We start from the raw sequence: 24,169 nt of genomic DNA, 5'->3' as shown, positions 1-24,169 counted from the left end.
TGGTTTTTTTCAGAAAATAGATCCAGCTGGAGCTTGTTCTTCTGATAAAAAAACATGAATCTTTGCTGTAAATTTGGCACATCAGCGCTGCACATGGTACTTATGCGATGCTCATATGTGTGGTGTTATTTCTTCCCCCCACCATTCCCTCTAACATGTGCAAGATATTTCTAGGATGAGGAAATCAAGCAAAACTTTTTGTTTTGATTGGTCTTAACTCAAGAACAGCAAGACCTACAATGTAATGTACATACAAAGTGATTACGCAACGCACATATGAGGAATATCCCCGGGGAATATCATTTCTGGATTTTTCTGCCCCCCCAGAATTTTCTGAGGGGAAAACAACCGAAACTGTTGTTTAGATATATTATTAGGCTTAGCTCAAGGACTGCAAGACCTATAAATGCAAAGCTGGCGATTTTGATGGCTTTAACCCTTTTTTTCCGGAAAGCTGGAGAGTGAGGCAAAATGTGTAAGATTCTCATAAAATGCTTGAGGTTGACTCCCGGATCTAGAGTTCAAATCATACATAGCGGTGGGAAAGAGGGTGCACAAACTGCAATGGATGCATCAGCATGTTTAGATGTATAAGGGGCTGTGCCTCCGGGGGGAAAATTTCTGAACGGCCCACAAAAAATCGCTTGCCCCCCTCCTGGCCTGCCAAAAATCGCTTGCCCCCCTTTCGGCCCGCCAAAAAATCTTTACCCCGCCCCCCTTTGCACATGCCAAATTTTTGGGATCCCAATTTGCAAACCTTAAATGGTCTAGAAAAAGCGTTTCGTACTGTTTTCCTAAGCCTTTTAGAGCATTTTATTTAAAAGCGCCCCATGAATGTGTGCCAAAAATTGCTTGCCCCCCCTCTCGACTGGCCAAAATTGCTCCCCCCTTTGGCTCATCAAAAAATCTACCCTCCCCAGGTCTCATCATTATTGCACAGCCCCTAAGTCATGGTCTTCAATTTTGTCATGCATTCAATAATCAAATTTTTTTAAGTTTGATTATTTAAAATTATGCGAAAACATTTTCAAGTTATTATGTCCCTTTAATTCTAATCAAGAAATGAAAGAATTGACTTTCCACAAATCATACAAAATATATTATAAAACGTGTATAAATATTCTTGTTATTTGATTGGCCAATTGCTATTGATTATTTGTGCTATTTTTAGCATCAACTGAAAAAAGATTATTGCACTCCATGTTCCAGGCTAGTATAAATTTTCCATTGCACTAACACAGAGCTAAAATGGCAAATCTGACAAACGCATTAAGTTTCTTCCGTGCTGACCACCTCGATTCTCCAAGTACAAGTATGGTTGTTGCTTCTAAAATAAATATAGTTCAGATATTTTTAATACATTTTGTTTTCCAGGTGATTATAAAATTAAGTGGATGAAAAGTAAATATAAAAGAAATACTGAGCGACTATTTTTATTAATTTTTTTAATAAGAAGAACATTTTCATTTGGGGTCATTATTTCTCTAATCACCCAAAAAAATATGATTTTACACCTCACCCCCTTCAAATTTGTTCAAAATTGGTATATACAGGGTGATTTTGGCTGGCAAAGCTCAAATTTCAAATTTTAGCAAAAAAACAAAAAATATTACCCCTCCAATTTTTTGATATTTTGTAGACAACATATGGGGGTATAATTCCAACGCAAATTCGTCTCGCAGTCACGTGGGCAACAAGGTCAAATTCAAGGTCAAAGTACAGAAAAAAAAGGTCACAAATTTTCTCTTACTCCTACATACTCAATGATAGCAGATTTGGATTCTTTGAGAGATTAGCTAAATAATGACACCAATTTCAGCTCAGTAGGACCTACGGTTACGGAGATATGGTCGCGACAATATTGATGGGCGCACCATTTTTCGCCGAAATCGCCAAAAATGGGCGGGGCATAGCGCGAAACCGTGCGTCCGATTAAGCTAAAATTTGAAATTTGAGCTTTGCCAGCCAAAATCACCCTGTATACCAATTTTGAACAAATTTGAAGGGGGTGAGGTGTTTCCCATTGGGTGAATTGAGAAATAATGACCCTTTGGTTACATATAAACTGTTCAAGGCTTTCAAGAAAATATTCTTTCCATTGCAAAACATTTGTATACTATTTATCCATCAAAACTCACAATAATTGTACAAATTGAAACAAGAGATCATAATTTTGTCCTCAATCTATTTAAGGCAATTTCTAGTCACTAATGAAAACATTAGTATCTAAATAACTATCCAAGGAAGAAGATGACGCATGTACTGCAAGGTTACATCGTTTTTTTAAATGCTATCATCTTCATTAATTAAAAACAGGAATGTTTGCACAATGTTGGTCTACTTAATGTAGAGACTACTCTCTTAACTTTGTGTTTTGAATTAGGGATGCAATCATGTTTCACCGTTGTTTATCACCGATTAACAACGATGTGTCCACGTCGTCTGCATGGTTTACTTCGAAAGGGCAGCCAGAGCGAAGTAAATCATGCAGATACGCAACAACGAAAACAAGCTAACAACGAAAACAAGCAACAACGTAAGCAAGCTAAAGATCGTATAATTCACATGATTATTTCATGAGGAATGTCACTTAATCATTGACAGTCAGCCTTACAAAATAAAGATCGATGATTTCTGTTGATATCAGCAATAAAACTGAACAAGAGCACCAATGGTGCTGTAGCTCATTTTCCCTAATTAAATATGCAAATTAGTTAATTAATATGCTTAACATTTGAGTATTTTTTGTTTATATCAATTACTTTGTACCAAGTTTTAAATTTCTATGATATTCACACAAAAACCGATTACACCTGTCTCACCTTAATATAAAGCAGGGCCAAATTTTTACGAGCTGCATAGTCAATAAGATAACAATAATGTTAATTGGACCACTAAGTACTTATCTTGGAGACAAACAACTGGGTGAGAAGGAAAACAAGAAACAATTATATTGAGGGTTTAGGACCATACACTGCAAACCCAAAGTGCCTATATTTCAGTAGATCTTCTAAAATTGGTTTGGCAGTAACAATGAGGGATTAATTACTAAATATAGGCACAAATTTAGACCACTATTTGGGGAGTATACAATCCAGAAGATCAGACCTCAAATGTAGTCTAGTCTGATAAATAGACTCAAAATTAGACACTATAAGCCCAAAACAGCATAGGGTGCATTTTACACATGGGTGGTTCTGGAATAAGAAGCAAACATGGGTAACATTATGGGCTCTTATAAATCATTGCAAAGGAGCAATTTTCCAGTTCAGTGAATTGCTAGCAAACAATAAGCATGGATTTCAATGGTGATGTTATTTGAGCAGTAATTTTACATATAGTTGTACAACAATCAACATTGAATAATAGTTAGTGATCTTCAGAAAAAGTGTATAACAAACTAATTGGGAGGGAGCTAGCAGACCATGAATGTGTCTATAATAATTGTTTCCGTAAGTAATTTTGTCCAGTATCAGTTCAACAAAGGCTAATACTCTAGATTCATATCTAATCTCCAATACTAGAAGTTTTGCTGAATTTAGACGTTCTGGGTTTGCAGTGATAGCTGCTCCATAGACATTTGGGTAATTTCTGCATTCTATATTGTACACATTTTACACCTGGCAGCTATTGCAGATAGGGTTTTCTTGCCCTAAACCCCTAATGTGTACTGTCTTTATCTCTTATTAAGCTACTTGCAGTTCCGCCATTATGCACTATGTGCGGGAGAGCCTCGAACTGGCAGCATACATGAAAGGAAGAATTATGTAACCTTACACAGAACGTTATGACTAGTTCAATTCCCATTCATGTATGCTGCCAGTTCGAGGCTCTCCCACATAGTGCATAATGGCGAACCGCAAGTAGCTAATACTACAAAATTGTAAAAACACATAGATAGGGTTTATGCAATAGCTGTCAAGTGCTTTATTTTTAAGATTATGTATAGGGTAGCTATTGCAGATACGACCTTCTCGATATAATTACTTTCACAACATGTTTGCCTGACCTAATTAAGTGTATTTAATTAGCTCTCAGTTTATTTGCTCAGTATTTTATGACTGCTAAGCCTTTATAGTTGTTTACTGGTCCCCAAAAACCTTCCAATTGGAAAAATTACACATTAGCACATAGCAGCACCATTGAGTTATTAGTTAGCCTTGGTGCAATATCTATGGACTTGCAAAATGTATGGCAAGCAACACTGAAAAGCAAATATTGAAGCCGCACAGAAGTAACAAAATTCAACATCTCTTTTACAAAATCGCCAGATCAAGGAGTTTGAACAGTGTTTGTAATATGATCAGCACCACAAACAGTCTGCAAAGGAGACTATTCCATGAAATTTGGTAAAAAATTTTGTAACAAAATGCTCCAAAAATCACACTTTCCGTCCGAATTATCCTAGCTAAATAAGTAACAATCATGAACGATCATGCAAAGATCGCTCCCTCAAATTACCAGATCCATTGCTCAAACGATGTAGCAAGAGAAAGTAAAAAACAAACAGAAATCCGGACTATGCCTATAGTTCATTGCTTACGCAATGAGCTAATAAAACGGCAATCTTTATTCGATACTTCCAAAATACTGAATTCAACTTGTTTGCGTGATAAGCTACAGATTCCAGACATGACGAATTTTACACGCTCGTTTGCATATACGCTTACTGTAAAAGTGTGGATTCATCACGGATTAACAACGGTTGGCTCCTGTACAAAAGTATAGGAAGAGTTGTTGAATGCAAAGTTAAGAGTGTACTCTCAGTATATTTGCACTATGTGTAGTATAAATGTATGCTGAGGTTACGTAGCATGGTGTGGGGGAGTGTGTAGGGGTGTGTACGTAGGTATGCAGGGGTGCATAAGTGCAGGTTGGTGCCCGGGGGTTGGTGGGTATTTTCAAATCTTTTCTGGGGTAAACATCAAATGTGGATAGTCATATCGTTTGAAGCGTTATATTCAATTTGGCCAATAACATGCATGAAATAGCAAGTTGATATTTCTGATACTACACTATCACTGACTATATTGTTATAGACCTTGAAGGATCTTCCTCATTTCATAATACAAATAGAACCAATTAAAGCTTGTCATTTTTTATTCTCCTTTGAATTATGCCTGATTAAGTCCTCATCCCCACCAATTTTATCTCTCTCACTCGTTCCCCAGAGGCTTCAATTAACCTTTCCGTGGAATCAATTACTTGTGCGGGCAGCCAGCCGGGCAGTTGGATGGCTGATTGGGGCATTGTGTGGCATTGAGCAATAACCGTTTATACTAACTGGATGACTACAGCTGAGCCCTGCTCAGTCAGTAGATCTGTGATCTTTAAGTTATTCATTACAAAACTCACTCTAGCTCTCTGTGATCACAGCAATAACAGCAATTTAGCATTGCACTGCCTTATCCCACCTACCTTCTATAAATCCAAATAGTCTATGGGTGTCTAGATCTGTTTGCCCCAGTCCCATCACTCCCGTGTATGTGCAGGTACGAATGCTCCTCTCCAAATTCTAAAACACCTCGAGTATTTTTTTATATTCGTTTGCAAAGTTTTTAGGTGATAAACACCCTTTCAAGATAACACTGGCTCAGTTGTATCCAACTTACCCACTCTGAAAACGAGTCTGTGTTTTGAAATAATGATCTCTTTTCTTGTATTTCACAAATGATGTTTCTGTATCTGAAAAACCACCATTTTATGAAATTGAGGAAGAGCATGCAGACCCATAATAAACGGAGCACTGTGCAAAGATGTACAATCTTGTTCCTCTAAATAAAGTCTTGTTGTCATGCTACTGTTTAGAGCTGCACCAGAAGCATAACATTATTCAGTGACCCATCTAAACACCTTTCAGAATGGTGACTGTAAATGGATGGCAAAGAAGCATTAACTCATCGTAGACCAGTTGTCAATTGAGCTGGCTGTATTTTACAACTTGCCCGCCAGCATTTACAGCTTGATTTACAGGCTGGATTTTGCCAATGGAAAGGTTCTTAATTCGAGCCCTGCTCATCCATGAGGACATCAATATTGAAAGCAAACAACATTTGAAAGAATTATAATCAGTGCAGTTTTGTTTACAAACATGCAATCATAGTGTGTAATTTTTGTCCTAAAGACAGGTCACTGGCTAAGCCCTTGATTGAAATCCTTACATGATGAGATGTCATTTTAAATACCGTGCATCCGCGGGTATTCATGCTCTTCTAAAATTTCGCGAAGTAAGGGCTGTTTTCAGATGAAGAAAAGTGATTCGCGAAACACACACAAAAAAAAATTGTTTTCGCGAAATTGAAAAAGAGGGTATTTTCATCGAAATATCACTTCTCTTGCTTTTAACAGAGAAGAGGTAATATTTTATCTGTGGTTTTACGAAAATATTGCAGTTTCACAATTTTCCGTTCAGCACATCTAAAAATAGGGGTATTGTCAAAGGCCAAATAATTTGCAAAATTGCTAAAAAAGGGGTGTTTTTCCCCTGAAAACTTTGCAAAATGAGATGCAAAAGGGGGTGTTTTTAAAGTTCACTGACAAGCATGAATACCAGCGGATGGACGGGAGTGCGGGGACCAGGAAATAAACCTACCTTCTTCTGCTAAATCTTTATTTAATACTAATTTGCCATGTCTTAAGTAGTTAAGAACAGGCCCAAAATATGTGGGATCTCTGTCTATCAAATAGGCACCAGTCTCGTCCTGAAAAATATAAACAAAATAGAAATATTGAGTGTTAAGAATCAAACATATTTGTGGAAATCTCAAGACCACTGAGAAAAGTTGTGAGGAAATTGCATGACCACGCAAAAAAAATCATGTCATACAAACACAAAGTCAATTCATATTACATATTACAAGTATATACAACTAGCTCAATTCACCGATGGGAAAAATTGAACAATAATTAATTGTGAAAACCGAAACATTTTGAATACTTTTCAGTATGCTGAACATTGCAACTCAATTCAATTGTATATTTTTAGATTTGATACATTACAGAAGTAATTTTGCGCAATGGGCCCACCCATATTAAGTAACACATTTTTAATCAAATTCAGCATATACTGTTGCTACAGTTGAGATTTTGCATTAATTTGTGAAACATTATAGCTCTGCACTATCACAATCAGTCTGGAAGAAAAAAGAAATGAAATACGCGTATCTTGTGTAGCGATTACATAAGCTATAATTGAACGCACAATGCATCTCTGCACTGAAAAAGCCATTATCATAACACTTTCATTTCAATGCAATTCTTCCAAAATGGACGCAGTGACTTTTAGTATTATTTAATAATGAGCGCTTTTAAAGCGCAAGTTGCCTGAAGGGAAGAATTTAGCCACAAGAGCAAGTTAATTCAATTTTCCCCTATAGACCCACCTCTATTGATCACCTTTCTTTTTGGATTGAGGGTTATAGGATTTGCTGTTATTTATTAGTCATGCTGAATTTGGTTGTTTCAAATAGTATCATAATTGCATAATTGCAATTTAGATTTACAGCCAGACCTTGTCAGCAACAGCAGTCGTACATTATATTTGATATGAAGATCAATTTTTTTCCCCAGGAAAATCCGGATTCCGGGAAAAAAACGGAAAGCCGTAAAAAACCCAGAAAACTTACATCCCTGTTTCGTAAATAAAAGCAAATTAATAAATAAATAAATTATAAATAAACAAATAAATAAATACCCAGGTACAATTTTCCCTGTAGATCCACCTCTATCGATCACCTTTCTTTTTGGATTGAGGGTTATAGGATTTGCTGTTATTTATTAGTCATATTGTTTCAAATAGTATCATAATTGCATAATTGCAATTTAGATTTACAGACAGACCTTGTCAGCAACAGCAGTCGTACATTATGTTTGATATGAAGATCTTTTTTTTTTTTTTTTTTTTAAATCCGAATTCCGGGAAAAAAACGGAAATCCGTAAAAAAAACGGAAAACTTACATCCCTGTTTCTTGAATAAAAACAAATAAATAAATATGTGAATATTCTCAGTCATCCAGGTAGATAAACATAATAAAATGAATATTAAATCTGTTCATCTGGACTTACTATTTTTGATAGCGACAGTATCGCGTCTCATCCAAGACGCATCATCAGGCTGACTGACCAGGTTGTTGACTATTGACCTGTGACGTACTTGATGGTATGACGTCACAGGGGAGTCGCCGGGTAGCTTCCGGATTGCTGCGTCGTAGGTCCTGTTGTTCGATTCACACCATCCGCTCATTCACAAACTCGGGGTAATTAAAACCCTATTTCATCGTGCAGAAAAAATCCCATCTACCGAGGAGGCTAAGTTGGAAGAACGTAATCACCTCAAATCTCGTTAGGTACTTGTGGGTACCAGAACTGGACATTTGAGAAAGCTCTCAAACCTCACGAGAAATCAAAATCCATCTCGTCTGATTCCTCTACCACAAGGAGCACTCGTCCAAGGAACATCACCATCCCATACATTGCTGGGGTTTCGGAGAAGCTTAACGAATATTCGAAACACAACATCCCGTCTCCTTGAAACCGGGCAATACTTTGAGACAGAAACTAGTGCATCCCAAGGACAAACCCCCCAATAAACAAAGTAATATTGTTTATGCCATCCAGTGCAAAGACTCTGACTGTGAGGACTCCTATATAGGGGAGACTAAACAACCCTTGCACAAGCGTATGTATCAGCACCGTAGACCCAGTTCTACAGGTTTGAACGATTCGGCAGTTTATACGCACCTCAAATTTGCCAACCATTCTTTTGAGGACAAGGATGTGCTAGTGCTCGACAGAGAACATAAGTGGTTTGAAAGAGGAGTTAAGGAGGCAATACATGTCCGGGGGAGGAACCTTCGCTCAACAGAGGAGGGGGACTTCGCCACAACCTGTCCAGGACCTACGACGCAGCAATCCAGAAGCTACCCCGGCGACTCCCCTGTAACGCCATACCATCAAGTACGTCACAGGTCAATAGTCAACAACCTGGTCAGTCAGCCTGATGATGCGTCTTGGATGAGACGCGATACTGTCGCTATCAAAAATAGTAAGTCCAGATGAACAGATTTAATATTCATTTTATTAAATAAATAAATACATTATAAATAAATAAATAGAAAATTGTTGTACATGTAATCTTAAAATTCACATTCTAGCTGTTTTATTTTTTTCACATGAAAAAAAACCGGCAACATTGTACTAATTGAGGTTATACTGTCAGAAATGTCACATGCAAATATCAGCATCAATTATTAAAGAGAATTATAACAGAAATGTTCTTTGTGGATTTGTAAAGCCAATCAATAAGTTTTAATTATAACATTCTGCTATGCTCATATATCACTATAAATGACTGGCATGTGGATTGTGTAATGTAACCATGACATGGCCAGTATATTGCCCACTAAATTAAAATGATCTATCAGGATATTGCCACATTTATTTATTTGTGACTGCAACAGTAGCACTGAACAGCTATTTCCCATTATTAAAGCTAAAAAGCCATGCCCATGAGATCACTTGACAATTAATTTTATATTTCAGTTGAGAGTCTCCAATAAATAAAATTTTATAAAATCTTTCACATCTTCTCTAATTTTGATTTTGTTTTTTTTTATAGATTGTTCGAAATTGTCCAGAAATTACCTGAGCTACATGTACCATTCACTGTCATTTATAGCATCTTCTTCGTTGATAGCCCATTCAAAATACTAAAAGGTCATCTACACCTTCTCTACCAGGCTCAGCGGTCAACTAACACCACTGTCACCTAATCATATCACCGAACAACTGTCAGGATTGCTTACACATAAGTAATGTACATGTAGCAAAACAAGTTAGGCCAATGGACACCATGCATGGTTGGAAATTGTATCATCTTTTAAAGCTCATCCCAAATGACATAAATATAGACCTGTAAAGTAATATTTTGTTTTTCATTCATGTGTGTTGGGGGGGGTAGTGTGTTGAGTGTGTGTGTATGGTGTGTGCTTGTAAATATATCCAATCTGGGACATTTACTTATCTATAACAGACATATGGACGAATGTGTCTCCCCTTAGACCATCAGTGGCGGCTTCAGGAAATTTTTTTTCCGGGGGGCATTGAGGGGGCAAAGTGAATTTCAGGGGGCAATATCAACCAATTTTGCTTAAAATTACTGCAAAAAGGTGAAATTTTCACAATTTTGGATTTTTACTGGGAGGAAACAGGGGGGCAAGAGTTCTGACTGGGGGAATTTGCCCCCTCATGCTCCCCGTGACACCGCCACTGTAGACCATGTCCCCCAATAAATAAAAACAACAAACACACAAACAAGCAATCAATTTTATGTGTAAATGTAAATGTTCTGTATCCGTTGTGTTTATCTTTGAACATGTCTGCGTCAGACTGTGTATAACTAAAAGCATGCTCCAGTTTGCATGATTGTGTGTGAATGCAGCAATATTACTGTGTGCAATTCATTCAAGTCAGGTTTGCAGGCCGCATACTTGACATCAAGTGGAATATATGTTGCTGGGATGCAGTGACAGATGTTGGGTGTATTGGCATGTGAGGTAATCAACACCTTATCAACTTGCCTACTATCAGATTTTCTAGCTGTCCCTTGTCAATGTCCTCCCGGTTAGAAAACTTTATTCAATATAATTTATATTAAAAAATTTATAGACACTTTGACCTCTTCAAGATTGTATTTGGCTCCTGTTTATCAGGGACAGTCTGTGTTACTCAGTGGTCAGATCGTCCGCCCGACAAGTGAAGGTCTGGGGTTCAAGTCCCAGCACAGGCAGGTATGTCCAGAGTTTTTTCTCTTGATTTTTCTGCTATGCATGTTATGTTTCCATTTCATGTTTAGTTGTGCTAGTGTGCAAGGCGAGGTACTTCTTTCTCCTGTATATTGGCTAGAATACTTTGATCCATGTGATATTTTGCCCTCAAAATCTTACTTTGACCATCACTCGTTTACCTTCTCCTAACACTAACCCTAACCCTTACCCAAATACTCCAATGAACAATGACCTCATTCGACCAACAGTTGCCAAATGGTCAACAAAATGTCCAACACAACATCAGTGGACTTCTTCTGATGAAGATGTGTCAACACATCGAAAATTCCAAGGTTAGTTGAATTTGTTGTGCTGAAAGTCAGTTTAAAACTTTTAGAAAATTCTTACCCAAATAAGGTTTGATTGCCCTTTCCCGACCGACCCAAAAAATCAGTCACTTTTTATTTTCAAATTGGAAATCAAGCTTTTTTAACATTTTGATTGAGTTCTCACTTCTCAGCACTAAATATTGGTGAAATGTAGTTCAACAACTCTTCCTATTCCTTTGTACACAAACTAAGCGTTGTTAATCCGTGATGAATCCACACTTTTCCAGTAGCGTATACACAAACGCAGGGTTAAGTGTACGTGTTAAGCATGAGCGCGTAAAATTCTTCATGACTGGAACTTATGCGTAAACACTTTCTTAATGTTATTAAAGTAGCAGCTAAACATTACCGCTTCATTCTTTTGTTTTATTGCTGATACATTGTAGGCTATCAACATGTTATGGTTGAGTGGAAATAACAAACAGATATTCCGAATAAAAAAATCATGAGAATTGGACAATATTTAGCTTGTTTTCGTTGTTGAAAGGGATTCAATCATGTTTCACCGTTGTTCATCACCGATTAACAACTCGCGTCTGGCGCGTCTGCGTGGTTTACTTCGCTTGGGCAGCTTTAGCTAAAGCTGCCCTCGTGAAGTAAACCATGCAGACGACGCGGACGCATCATTAATCAATGATGAACAACGGTGAAACACGATTGAATCCCTAAATCTTAAAAGGCGTAGACCTAATATATTCACATGTCAAAGAATGCTGTAGGTCTATATTTAAAACAAATGCATGACTACGTAACTTAAGGGCAGAGTAATGGGAGAGAACATGGACCTTTTCGAGCTTCATTATTTCTGAATTGTATGTCCAAAGTATATAAAACTATACATTTTTGGAAAGGAAATGAGTCAAGGAATCCCATGGTGACGCAGATTTGTTGAAAAATCTCAAGTTTTTGAAAACATCACAAAAAATCACTTTTTTACCCCCATTTTTTTGTGACAACTTAGAAAAAAATCCGTACGGAGTAAAACAAATTCAGTTAGCTTTTCATGAAGAAGAGACATGAACTTAGGGAAGGTTTTTATTTTTTGAAATTGTCTCTTTTTTCGTAATTTTGTAAAAAACATGTGAAAAAAGCAATTTTGTCACTCTATTAAGCTAAAAATTGCACATAATGGTGTATATTTTTGTTTAAAACAAATATTTTGAAAAATGAAAAAACCTTCCCTAGACTTTGATGTAGGCCTACTCTAAAGGATAGTGCAAAAAGTTTACCCTTTGATTGCATATTTTTCGAGTTATCTTGTCACAAAAATCGCGCAATATTGTCAAAAGTGAACTCTGAGAAATCGACGTTTTAGTAAAAAAATGTCAAAATTATGCACAAAACGTCCTTAAATTTTAAAACGGTAAGACTTTCACACTTGTAAAAGCTGTATCTGGCGCATGGTCTAAATATGCATCTTTGTGCACCAATGAATCTATAATCTCTGCTTTCAGTGCGCCAAAATTCAAAATAATTAAAAAATCTAAGTGGCATTTTGAATGCAAATTTTGTTTTGTTTACACCACATTTGCTTGCGTTAACAACATACCGAATGCGCCTTGACTGCGTTGGACATACAAGCAGAGTTGCGCCGCGCATTCTGTTAAAGTTGCCTAGGTGAACATTACTGACCAAGACCAAAAACTTTTGCTGAAAGTCTAACACAACAGCCTGTGCCTGCAAATTAGCTAGAATTAATAACTGTTAAGTGTTTCTCATTGACCAAATGGTCCATAGCAAGCTGTCGATACCATGGAATACTTTGCGATCTTTAAAAAAAAAAAAAAAAAAGATCAACCTACCGACCCAAATAAATTTTGAGCTAAAAGGGCAAACAGACCTTTTATTTTTTGCCTAATATCCATACAGTTGTCAATTTACATCAGGAACTGTCATGCTAGTAGTTGCTTAGGCCAAAATAAATGAGAACTCTTGCTATCCCCTCCCCCCTAGTAAAAAGCCAAAATTACTAAAATTTCCACTTTGGGGGCAATTTTGTGCACAATTTGTTGATTTTACCCCCTATAATTCACTTTGCCCCATGCCCCTCACCCCCGAAAAACTGATGCTCACAGAGCTCAAAATCTTAATTCCAACCACAGACCCTCTAATACTAGGGATTTGAGTCTATGTTCCAACCAAAATGATATCTTGCATCATGGTCTGCTTTCAATTTTGGACCTGACAAACTACACGTATACACATCAACCACCTCATTCAGCAATTAAGTTATCATACGACTTCCAACTTCTCTGCAAATTGAATCATTTCCTTTACTATGTCAATTTTACACAAGATATGGCAGCTGATCTTCTAAACTACCTCTTAGGACTTGAGTCATGAGATACCATTTCATTATTTGATGCCAGAATTTTAGGTTGCCATAAAGCTGCGCACAGCCAATAAAGGTAAAGGACTCTGTGTCATCAGACAAATTAATTTATCAAATGATTGTTAAGTTCTAGGAAATAAGTATTTCAGACTGAATAATTGGTCACTTAAATTCCACAATTTAGTGCAAATAGGTCAAGACACTTTGGTAGTATTTTTAATCATGCCTGCTCCACAACAGTGGTAGTGCTAGCCTCGGGTAATGGACAGAAGGGGTTTACTACATGAAAAGTTTAATTTTGACGGACCAAGTGGTAAACTAGTTTAAAACTAGACGGACGGCAGTTCTCGGATGTCGCAGTTTTGCGTTGACCATGATGCCTCCACATAAGGGAGCGATTTGGCACACAAAGGCAGACTGAATTTGACCTCAGATGACCCCTGGATGACCCAAGAATGACCTTTAAAGAATAAATGGTGACAATACCCACCAAGTTTCATGTCCAAAGGACAAACTTCATGAATTTGACCTCAGATGACCCCTGAATGACCATGGATGACCCCAAAATTACCTTTAACAAATTTCCCTCTTATATACATGGTCATAATACCCACCAAGTTTCATGCCCATAGAACAGATTTAACAAGAAACGGCTTTCTCTCTCTCTGGGCCAGATGGCGCAGCATTGAGCTGCTGTGGTCTTCACAAGAGTACGCCATCTACTTCTATCAAAAGCCAAACATGTACAAGAGTACGCCATCTACTTCTATCAAAAGCCAAACATGTTGCACCATACATTCCATGTGATAAAACGTTCATCACATCATTTGTCCAAGATGTTGATGGACGTCCCCTTCCACGATGGCCTTCCACAACTCCCTGAAGAATCTGCTTCTCAACTCCACCATCATTTCTTACAATGTGGCCAAAGTAGCGCAATTTCCTGTCAATGATAGACTTTCTAATGTTTAAGTCTGTGCCAATCTTATTCAGGACCCAGATATTTGTCTTGTCTTTCCAAGATACTCCCAACAGCCTCCTATAGCACCACATCTCAAATGCGTCTATCTTCTTCCTGTCATTCTTTGTCATTGCCCAGGATTCGCACCCGTATGTAGCAATTGAGAAGACTGTTGCACAGAGTAACCGTAACCTTTTTTGAAAAGCCTGTCAGCAAATCAGTTCTGCACAGTTAGAACAGTTAATATGTTGCACAATTTGCACAATAGTAAATCATTTTCAAATTTTGCAAGTCAAACACTGCCTAAAAATCATAACATGAGCAGGGACAGTTGTATTAAATACAAATTTCGAACGTTTGAGGACATATTCTCAAGTTGTAGAACCTTTACATTGTTTGTCTGACACGCTTTCTTCACTGTACAGCATGGGGGTTTGGAATTCCCAAAATCGGTAAAAAGGGTGGGGGTTAAACTTTTACTGTATAAAGGGTGGGTTTCTAAAAAGCGTGGGAGCAATATTAAAGCGTGTGGGTAAAGTTACCAATATAATAAAGTAATTCAACTTGTAAACATCACCCATAGTAAATTTGATGATCCATAAATTTTATAAATGGCACGATTAGTCAGTCTCTACACAGCAGCTTAGGCCCACTTGCTACACACTAGTAGTGGAGTGAGCGGAACCACAGCAGCTGTGTAGAGACTGATGTATCACCATCGAATCGATTCAGGATGTCAGCCCCCTACTATTCTCCCACATGCATACAGAATCCAAATAAATGGTGGAAGATCTGGTTTTAAAAAATCTTTTTCGTAAGATAATTGCATGCAGTAATTGTGCCAATAATGTCGCAAATATTTCTAATGAAGAAGAAAATCATGAGTGCTTGTTAGATGAGGATAAATTCTGCATCAATTTGGAATCTGAAATGGACAAGGATGGTGCAGATAGTTTTAACTAAATTTAATGGAAATGACTATGAAATTTGTGAAATTTGCGCTGATGTTCAGTCTTCCGAATTTGATAACTCCAGTGTTGTAAGCTTTGGTCACAAAAGATTGGGGCTCAATTTTTGATAAAAAGGGCGCCTGGCTAAAAAGCGTGGGTGAAAAATAAAAAGGGTGCCACTGCCAGGGGTTTGACCCCCTGACAAACGGTACTTCGGTAGGGTGTCCTACATGTATAGTATTAATTTGTTGGCAAGTTTGCATTTAAGGTGGTACTACACCTGGCCAATTTTGTGCATATTTTTGCATTTTTCTCAAAAAATGATAGGACATTGGTGACAAATATATGGTCGAATCCAATGAAAAGTGTACGCGGCATGTTCAGGGCCATAACTTAAAAGTATTAATCAATTGGCATTCGCGCCATATATAATAAGACCCCCTTCTGTGAAAAACTTAGAAACAGAGACCTCAAAACATGCTATTTTTACCCATTTTTTCAAAATATTTCTTAAAGTATTTTTAAAAACATCCAAATCAGTTATGAAAAGAAGTCATTGGATTGAATCTAAATTGATTTCCTGAAAGGCATGTATTCAAAGATTGCCTGTTCAATTTTTCACATATTTGTATATAATTATGAATTTTTTGTGATCATTTTTTGAGTGGTATTTTTTACATTACCTACGAATACAATTTTTCATAGCACTAGATATATCTTTAAAAATGGAAATCACTAATAAATGCGCATAATTGATACAAGCTTTGATATGTCCAATACTGAAATGCATTGCATTCGACATCTTTATTATTGTGTTTAGCTGCCAGAAATTCTAAATGGCACAAAGGTAGGTTTGGTAAAAATATGCATTACCTCCGAATACATGTTAAAAGCTGTGTCATTTCCACAAACTGAGAGAATAGTAAACAATAGTTAAGCAATAGTGCAGGGTAATACACTCTTTATTCTACCAAGTTTCAATAGCCTGCGTTTAAATATTTCTGAGATGTCAACAATAAAAGCAAGTATTCGTAGGTAAATTTTGGTAACCGAATGTTACCTACGAATACAATTTGACATCATGACAGTATTGTGAAACACTGCCAATCATGCCAATGCCCATATTGGTACATAACGAAGGCCTGTATGTTTGCTTTCAAATCATATGTCAATGAAAGTTGCGAATTCACATACATGCCCACCATGCAAAACTGAATACGGCTTAAGGGTACTACCTCTTTTCGAGGTTTTGAGCAAAAAATGGGATGAATTTGCCACATTAAATATCAAATTTGGCCCAGAAATAATCATCAGAAAAATAAAAGTTATACCTCATCTTAAAGGTAAAGGTTTATATATTACTATTTTCTCATTGTTATTTTTATAGCCTTAATCAGATTTTCACTGGAAGCCTATGACTTGGGTCCTCGCTTGCACCGCTCGCTGTTTTATTTTTGGACCATTGACATTATATTATACTTCACACCGATTTCTCTACCAAATTGTAGGCATATGTCAAACATTCCAAAATTACATTCTTGCTATAAAATTTTAATATCTGAGCCTCCGAAATACAATTTACAAGTTCTAGAAAACGTAAATTTTCGACTGAACTTTTGAATCTGTCAAACTGTCTTTAAACTCTCCGGAATTCATAGATTAATTTATTATTTCCCAAAAATTCAACTTTACAAGACATCCAGGCATGTTGGTATTCAAGCACATGTAACATTTGAGGCAATATTATCGACCAATTTTTCAGAATTGGGCGGTTTAGATGGCTGTGTACTCTAATTTCGGCTTAATTACATTTCTACGCTAGCACATGTGTTTAGGACAAAAATGTAATTTTGTCGTAAGTTAGCGCTCAAAATCAACTAAAATGGGAACGTTGATAGTGTACGATGGAGCATAATTAATATGCCACACGGTTTACTTACATCGATCAGCTCAAAAGGAGGCAATTTCCATTTTATATTCCTGGCTTGACATCTCTCCGGACAATTTTTTTTTTAAATGGCCGCATTCTGTTGACGTATGCATATACGCCATAGAGCAGGTCATGAATATTAATGAGCTAGCGTGTCGGATTGAGTTATTTTCTTTCTTTTATTTTTCTTTCACTCACAAACTCACTCAAATATTACTCTTTAGGTGTACAACGAAGTAATAAACAAACAAACAAACAAACAAACAAACAAACAAACAAACAAACAAACAAACAAACAAACAAATAAATAAATAAATAAATAAATAAATAAATAAATAATAAAATAAAATAAAATAAAATAAAATAAAATAAAATTAATTAATTAAATAAATAAATAAATAAATAAATAAAAAATAAATAAAAAATTAAATAAATAAAAAATAAATAAATAGATAAATAAATAAATAAATAAATAAATAAATAAATAAATAAATAAATAAATAAAGAAAGAAAGAAAAAAAGAAAAGAAAAGGCTTGGACCAATCTGAAGTAATTAAAATAAGCAAGTAGGCCCATCGCTTCGCCCCAGAGAGGGGGCGGGCAGGTGATTTCGGGCAGGCGGAAGTAGGGAGCAAGCAATTTTTGGCACCGGGGGCTCATAATTATTACACAACAAATTTGATTTCTTTTTTGGAACAGAAGGATCATCAAACAATTTTTATACAGCCATACATACCATCTCGTAGGCCTATAAATATTACTTTAACGTGCATGCATCGTGCGAAAGTCGGAAGTAAAAGGAAGTCGGTAACCTTCTTGTAGGCTTATTCTTTTGCACAAATAGTTAACTAAATACCTTCAGAAAACATAGCATTAGGCGGTTAATAAAAAATATTAATGTGCATGAAAAATCTGCAAGTCAGAAGAAAATTATTTCGGAAACCATCTTATAGGCCTATTAAATATTTCTTTAATGTGCATGCATGGTGCGAAAGTCGGAAGTAAAAGGAGGTTGGAAACCTTCTTGTAAGCTTTTTCTTTTGCACCAAAAGAGCTAAAGAGTTAACTAAATACCTTCAGAAGACGTAGCATTAGGTGGTTAATAAAAAATATTAATGTGCATGAAAAATCTGCAAGTCGGAAGAAAATTATTTCGGAAAGCATCTTAGTAGGCCTATTAAATTAAATAATAATTTTTTAATGTGCATGCATCATCGAAAGTCAAGAGAAAAACCATGTAGGCTACCACTTTAACAGACCAAGAAAGTGTTCAAATGATACCAGTAATTCAGTCGGTAGTCTAATCTTGCAGCTGTTTATCTTTTTCAGACACAACATTTTATTATTTTGGTCAAAATTCTGGAATACCGTATTTTTTTTGGGTTGACCGTACTACCGTATTTTTCACGTTTTACCGTACAAAATACGGTGAAACCGTACTAGTTGGCATGTCTGCATTCCCCCTAGACACGTAGCAAGGGGGCTGCCCCTCTGTGAGAAGCCTTGCCCCCTATTTCCCCCGGGGATGCTGGCCGCCCTGATATTTAAGATTTTGAGGCCTTTTTTGTCATTCAGCCCGGCATTTAGCCCAGTTTTGACACTGGAATTTTCACAAAATTTTTCCCTTGAAATTTGCCTTGCCCCCCCTCTGAACCAGTCCTGGCTACGCCACTGCATCCTCCAAATGTTTTTCATTTCCCAGTCCCCCCCCCACCCACTTTCAATGTACCCCCCCCCTTACAAAAATTTCAACTTTTACCACAATTTTGGTCAAAATTGGTTGACTTCCCCTACAAATCACCTTGTCCCCATTGCCCCCCCCAAAAAAAAAAAGGATTGGGTTGGTATGTAAAGGGGAGACAGCCTGTCAAAAATCCCCCCTTGCACATGCCAAATTTTTGTGATCCCAATTTCCAAACCTTAAATGATCATGTAGGCCTATGTTCCGAGGGCAGCGAGAAGGAAAATAATATGCGATTCCATATTTTGCTTGCCCCTCCCCTAGGCCTTATCCGATCGCCAAAATTGTCTTGCTCACCCCCCATGTTATCCTCCCACCAGAGCTCATAATTATTGCACAGCCCCCAATTGATTGGATTCTGACAAATGGTCTTGCAATATTAATTCTAAGCACCCTAATACATCATCAGTTCAGGCAAATCATACACAGGCCTAGTAGTATACTACGCATGACGTCACCTCATTAATATTATCAACCAGGCAGTCTCGGGTGCCAATGTAACTCAGCGCTTCTAGTTTCACCACAGTGGTTACACACGTGGGTTGCCAAACCCGCGATTTGGTAGCCCAATTGGGCGACTTTTGAAGATTTTTCCCGCGACTTTTGACAATTTCCTGTCCCATAGAAACCAATGGTTAAGAAAAAAATTGGGCGACTTTTCAACATTGGCTCCCGCGACTTCCGATAGTTTCATGTCCCATAGAAACCAATGGTAAAGAGACATAATGGGCGACTTTTCGATTATTTGACCCGCGATTCGGGCTGAAATCTTTTGGCAACCCGACGGTGAATGAGACTACATACATCGCTAACAAATAAGCGTCCTTAACAACCATCTACCAAAATTCAAAATTGTCGAAATAGGACACTTTCATGGGTTTTTTTCGTTTTTTTTAAATCACCTGATTAATAGTCATATCGCCTTCATACTTGGCAGTGGGGTTTGATCCCCACCCTTTTTATTTTACCCCCACCCTTTTTATTAAGGCACCCTTTATTGAACATTCCTGACCCCCACGCTTTTTACTGAGGCACCCTTTATACTGAAAATCCCTGACCCCACCACTTTTTGCTTTTTCCCTATTTGTATACATTGATGAAGTCACAGGCAATTTGGTTTGAAGTAAATCAAGTACGCCGAATTCTGCACCTATCATCACAATAACCTAGTGGATGTAAACATGCATCAAATGGAATTTTATCTTGCGATATGTTTTGCTGACAGTGGTTTGGCACTTATTCTTGTGGTTATTTTATCATTCAATGAAAATATATTGTAAGCTGGCACTCCCACCCTTTTTATTTTACTCCCACCCTTTATATCAATCCACCCTTTTTACCAACAAAGTTTAAACCCCCACCCTTTTAAGGATTTTCCAAATTTCCAAGTGGCACCCTTTAAAAGGGTGCCCTGCCAACAGTGCCTTGCTTAGAAATTGAAAATATTTTTTTAGACCAATCAAACCAGTATACTAGAGTATGTACCCTTAATTGTTGAAAAAATTGTACTGAAATAGACGACGGTCAAATCAAAAACTACTTGTCCTGAGTCACTGAAATTCCAGTGTAGTAACTGGATTCCTTGCCCCTATATATAATATACAAAATTAACATAACTTTTTTTACCAGTGTTTTATTAGTTTGTGAGAAAAATGCGAAAATAGTCAAATTTATCAAGGGGTGTAGTACCACCGTTAAGTATATCTAGTAAAATACATGTACTCTAGAAACCTGTGTCATATGTCATCTGTTATTGCTCAACTTAAGCTGAATTTATATTCAATCGCTGAGCGATAGCGAATGGTTTTTAGCCAATGAGGAAGAGCACTTTTTGTAGCGTTGGGAAGAGCGTGCCACCTCACTGGTCAAATTCCGATCGCTTGTCGCTCAGCAAAAATGCACATAAATATGGTGAATGCACAATGCACTTAATATAAACACATACACAGCACTTCTTGAAACTCCCGGTCTGACTGCTTTTACCGTAAAATTGGCGTCAATTCCCGATGTCATGATATGTGCGCCATGATTTTTAGGCTCTGCGATTGCCGATTACATAGACGAGAGCAACTGGTAACCAGCGAACCTGTGCAGTACCAGTCTGCTATTCCATTGCGTGGTGCATGGGTGACATGTACTCGTACCAAGACCGCCTGAAACGATACCAGCGAATGAAGCGTTTCTAGATGATTTCAAGAACACCACCGCGCATGCGTAAGACCTTTTTAGCCTACGTCTCGTATCCTACTATCGGATCTTTGAAACAAGAAAACCTCATCACGAATTCACTCACCTTCGACCTTCCTACACCACCAGTTGAAATAGAACTAAAAACTCCCTGTGTTATTCCTCAAAACAAAATGTAACTTCATTAATAAACTAGATGGATGGCGGTTCTCAGATGTCGCTGTTTTCGACGCACAGTGTCAACTGTGATGCCTCCACCAAAGGCAGCGATGTGGCACTCAAAAGTTGATGCAAAGTTTCAAGCCTGAAGGGCAGACTGAATTTGACCTCAGATGACCCCTGGATGACTCAGCTATCGCAATTACCTGGCTGATGGTGACTGTCCCCACCAAGTTTTATGCCCATATGACAGTTTTTACTAATATGACCTCAGATGGTGCCCCCAAAATGACATTCCAAAATTTTGGCTCTACATGTTGACTGCACCCACCAAGTTTCCTGCCCATATGACAGTTTGTACTAATTTGACCTTAGATGACCTCTGGATGACCCCAAAATGACCTTCCAAAAATTTGGCTCTTAATGTTGACTGTACCCACCAAGTTTCATGCCCATACGACGGTTTTGACTAATTTGACCTCAGCTGACCCCAGGTGACCCCAAAATGACCTTCCAAAAATGTTGCTCTAAATGTTGACTGTACCCACCAAGTTTCATGCACAGACAACAGTTTTTACTAATTTGACCTCAGATTACCCCTGGGTGACCCCAAATGACCCCAAAATGACCTTCCAAAAATTTGACTCAAAATGTTAAATCAACCCACCCAATTTGACCTCAGATCACCCCTGGGTTGACCTTGGATAATCCGAAAATGACCTTCCAAAATTTGGCTCCAAATGTTAACTGTACCCATCAAAGTTTCATGCCCATACAAGTTTTAACTAATTTGACCTCAGATGACCCCTGGGTGACCCTGGATGACCCCAAAAGAGGTAAATAAGGAAAATGCCCCTTGTAGGAATACATGCAACAAAGTATAAAAAAGGTCCCCTGATAAATAAATAAATAATGAGGGTTCCCATCTAGTGCAGCTATGACCCAAGATTGGTTGCATTAGGATAAAAACTGTTCATATGAGACCACATTTTAACCAAAAGTCTCAAAATAATGGTGTTTTACAAGTTGACCTCAAATGACCTTTGACCTCAGTATATGACCTTTAATCACCACCAATATATGAGGGTTCCCAAAGTGCAGCTATGACTAGGTCTGGCATTTTCGGGTAATAATTTAACCGGTACCAAATTGCAAAAAAAAAAAAAAAAAATTCGGTTGTCCCCGGACCTAGACCTAAATGCTAGGATCATTCATGGTTGACCTAAAAATAAAATAAAAAATTTCAAGATGTTTTGTATTTTTAATATGAAAATTGATAATTTGTATTCATGTCATAGTCTATTAATGATTTCAAAATACATTGAATTTGAATGCATTTTGAAATCATTAATAGAGTATGACATGAATACAAAACATTTTTTTTAGGTCAACCATGAATGATCCTAGCATTTAGGTCTAGGTCCAGGACACTACTAAACCGAAAAAGTAAAAAACTTTAAAAAAAAAATTTGTTTTTATTTTTTTAATTTCGTGCACCCGGGTAGGGTACATGTATTTCCTGCCCGGGTAATGTAATCTCGGGCGGGTACCCGCTTACCCGTCCGAAAATGTTTGGTTGCAATAGAATTTGAACTGTTCATATGAGACCAAATTTACAAGTTTACCTTCTTTGACCTCAAATGACCTTTGACCTCAGTATATGACCTTGAAGCACGGAAGCTCGGACATTGCTAAAACAGTATGTGGATTGTGGAGGCATAAAAAATGAAATCCTAGTATGACCCGTTATCGGAAATTTTGTTTGATAAACGTCAACAAAACGTTATTTTTCTCACGCGCAGAACGCATGTCAAAATGTCGGCTCTAATGCTGGTTTCATACTTTCATGTCGCTTGCCGCAGATCGGCATGACGCATGAGCAGTCCAGCTAAACGGACATAAACAAGGCTTACGATTGGCTGATACGTCATCACATGTGTATAAAATTAGTCTCATCCAGGCCAGCCGCCAGACTGTAAGCTACTGTATGTGGCTATCACAGGTTTGTTAGGATCGACGAGCGGCAGTGAAGGCTATCATCGTGAAGCCCACGTTGGAACCCACTTGGAACCAATAGAGTAGGCCTACTGAAGAAATATTCACGGGACTGAAGCAATATGGCCATTTCTAAGTTTGTACCGGGCAAGTACCAGCCATTTTTCGACACGGAGACTGAGCTCTACAAATTCGTCCAAAGGTATTAATTTGATCGACAAATCTACCTTACTATCAGTATCCATGACGACACGATAGTTACTGTGGATCGTAAGGTAGACTGGGGAACCATACCGGCCCAAGTCGGAGAAAACAAAGGGACCTGAGGCTGTCGACACTTTTATAACGCTAAAAAACAATTTTTTTGATTGTCAAATTTGGCTGCAATTAAACCTAACATTTATGTATCTTTTCTGAAAAGTTTGCTTACTTTTAACCAGAAACACAGGCGCTGAAGTACAAATTCTGACCATTTAAAAAAAGTCCTTGTAATTCTGCAATCTTGCTTGAACAAAGTTGTTTCGACGACTGACTGGTTCGCTGATCCCCCTGGATTTTTTTCTCGCCTGATTCATGATGGAGCCTCAAGCTTAAGGCAGCTGTGTACTCTCAGACATGCATGTAGTAAAAGTACAATAACTTTGTAATTATTCGCGCAAGACATATAAAAGTATACATTTTTATAAAGGCAAGACACCAATGAATCTTAATATAAATATAGATTTGGTGTAAAAACAATAGTAATGAAAAAAATCATAAAA

General features: G+C 37.4%; 1 protein-coding gene across 1 annotated transcript in view; it reads right to left on the bottom strand.

The window, feature by feature from the left end:
- The window catches only part of LOC140150041 (BTB/POZ domain-containing protein KCTD5-like), a 35,802-nt gene that overhangs the window by 8,328 nt on the left and 3,305 nt on the right, over window positions 1-24,169 (bottom strand). Inside the window, exon 2 of the mRNA XM_072172049.1 lies at window positions 6,593-6,701. Coding sequence (XP_072028150.1) covers window positions 6,593-6,701 — 109 coding nt within the window. The remainder of the gene's footprint in view (window positions 1-6,592; window positions 6,702-24,169) is intronic.

This window comes from Amphiura filiformis, chromosome 1, assembly GCF_039555335.1.
Source record: "Amphiura filiformis chromosome 1, Afil_fr2py, whole genome shotgun sequence".
Taxonomy (NCBI): Eukaryota; Metazoa; Echinodermata; class Ophiuroidea; order Amphilepidida; family Amphiuridae; genus Amphiura; species Amphiura filiformis.
The sequence above is the reverse complement of the archived record's forward strand: the minus strand, read 5'-3'. Positions and strand labels throughout refer to the sequence as shown.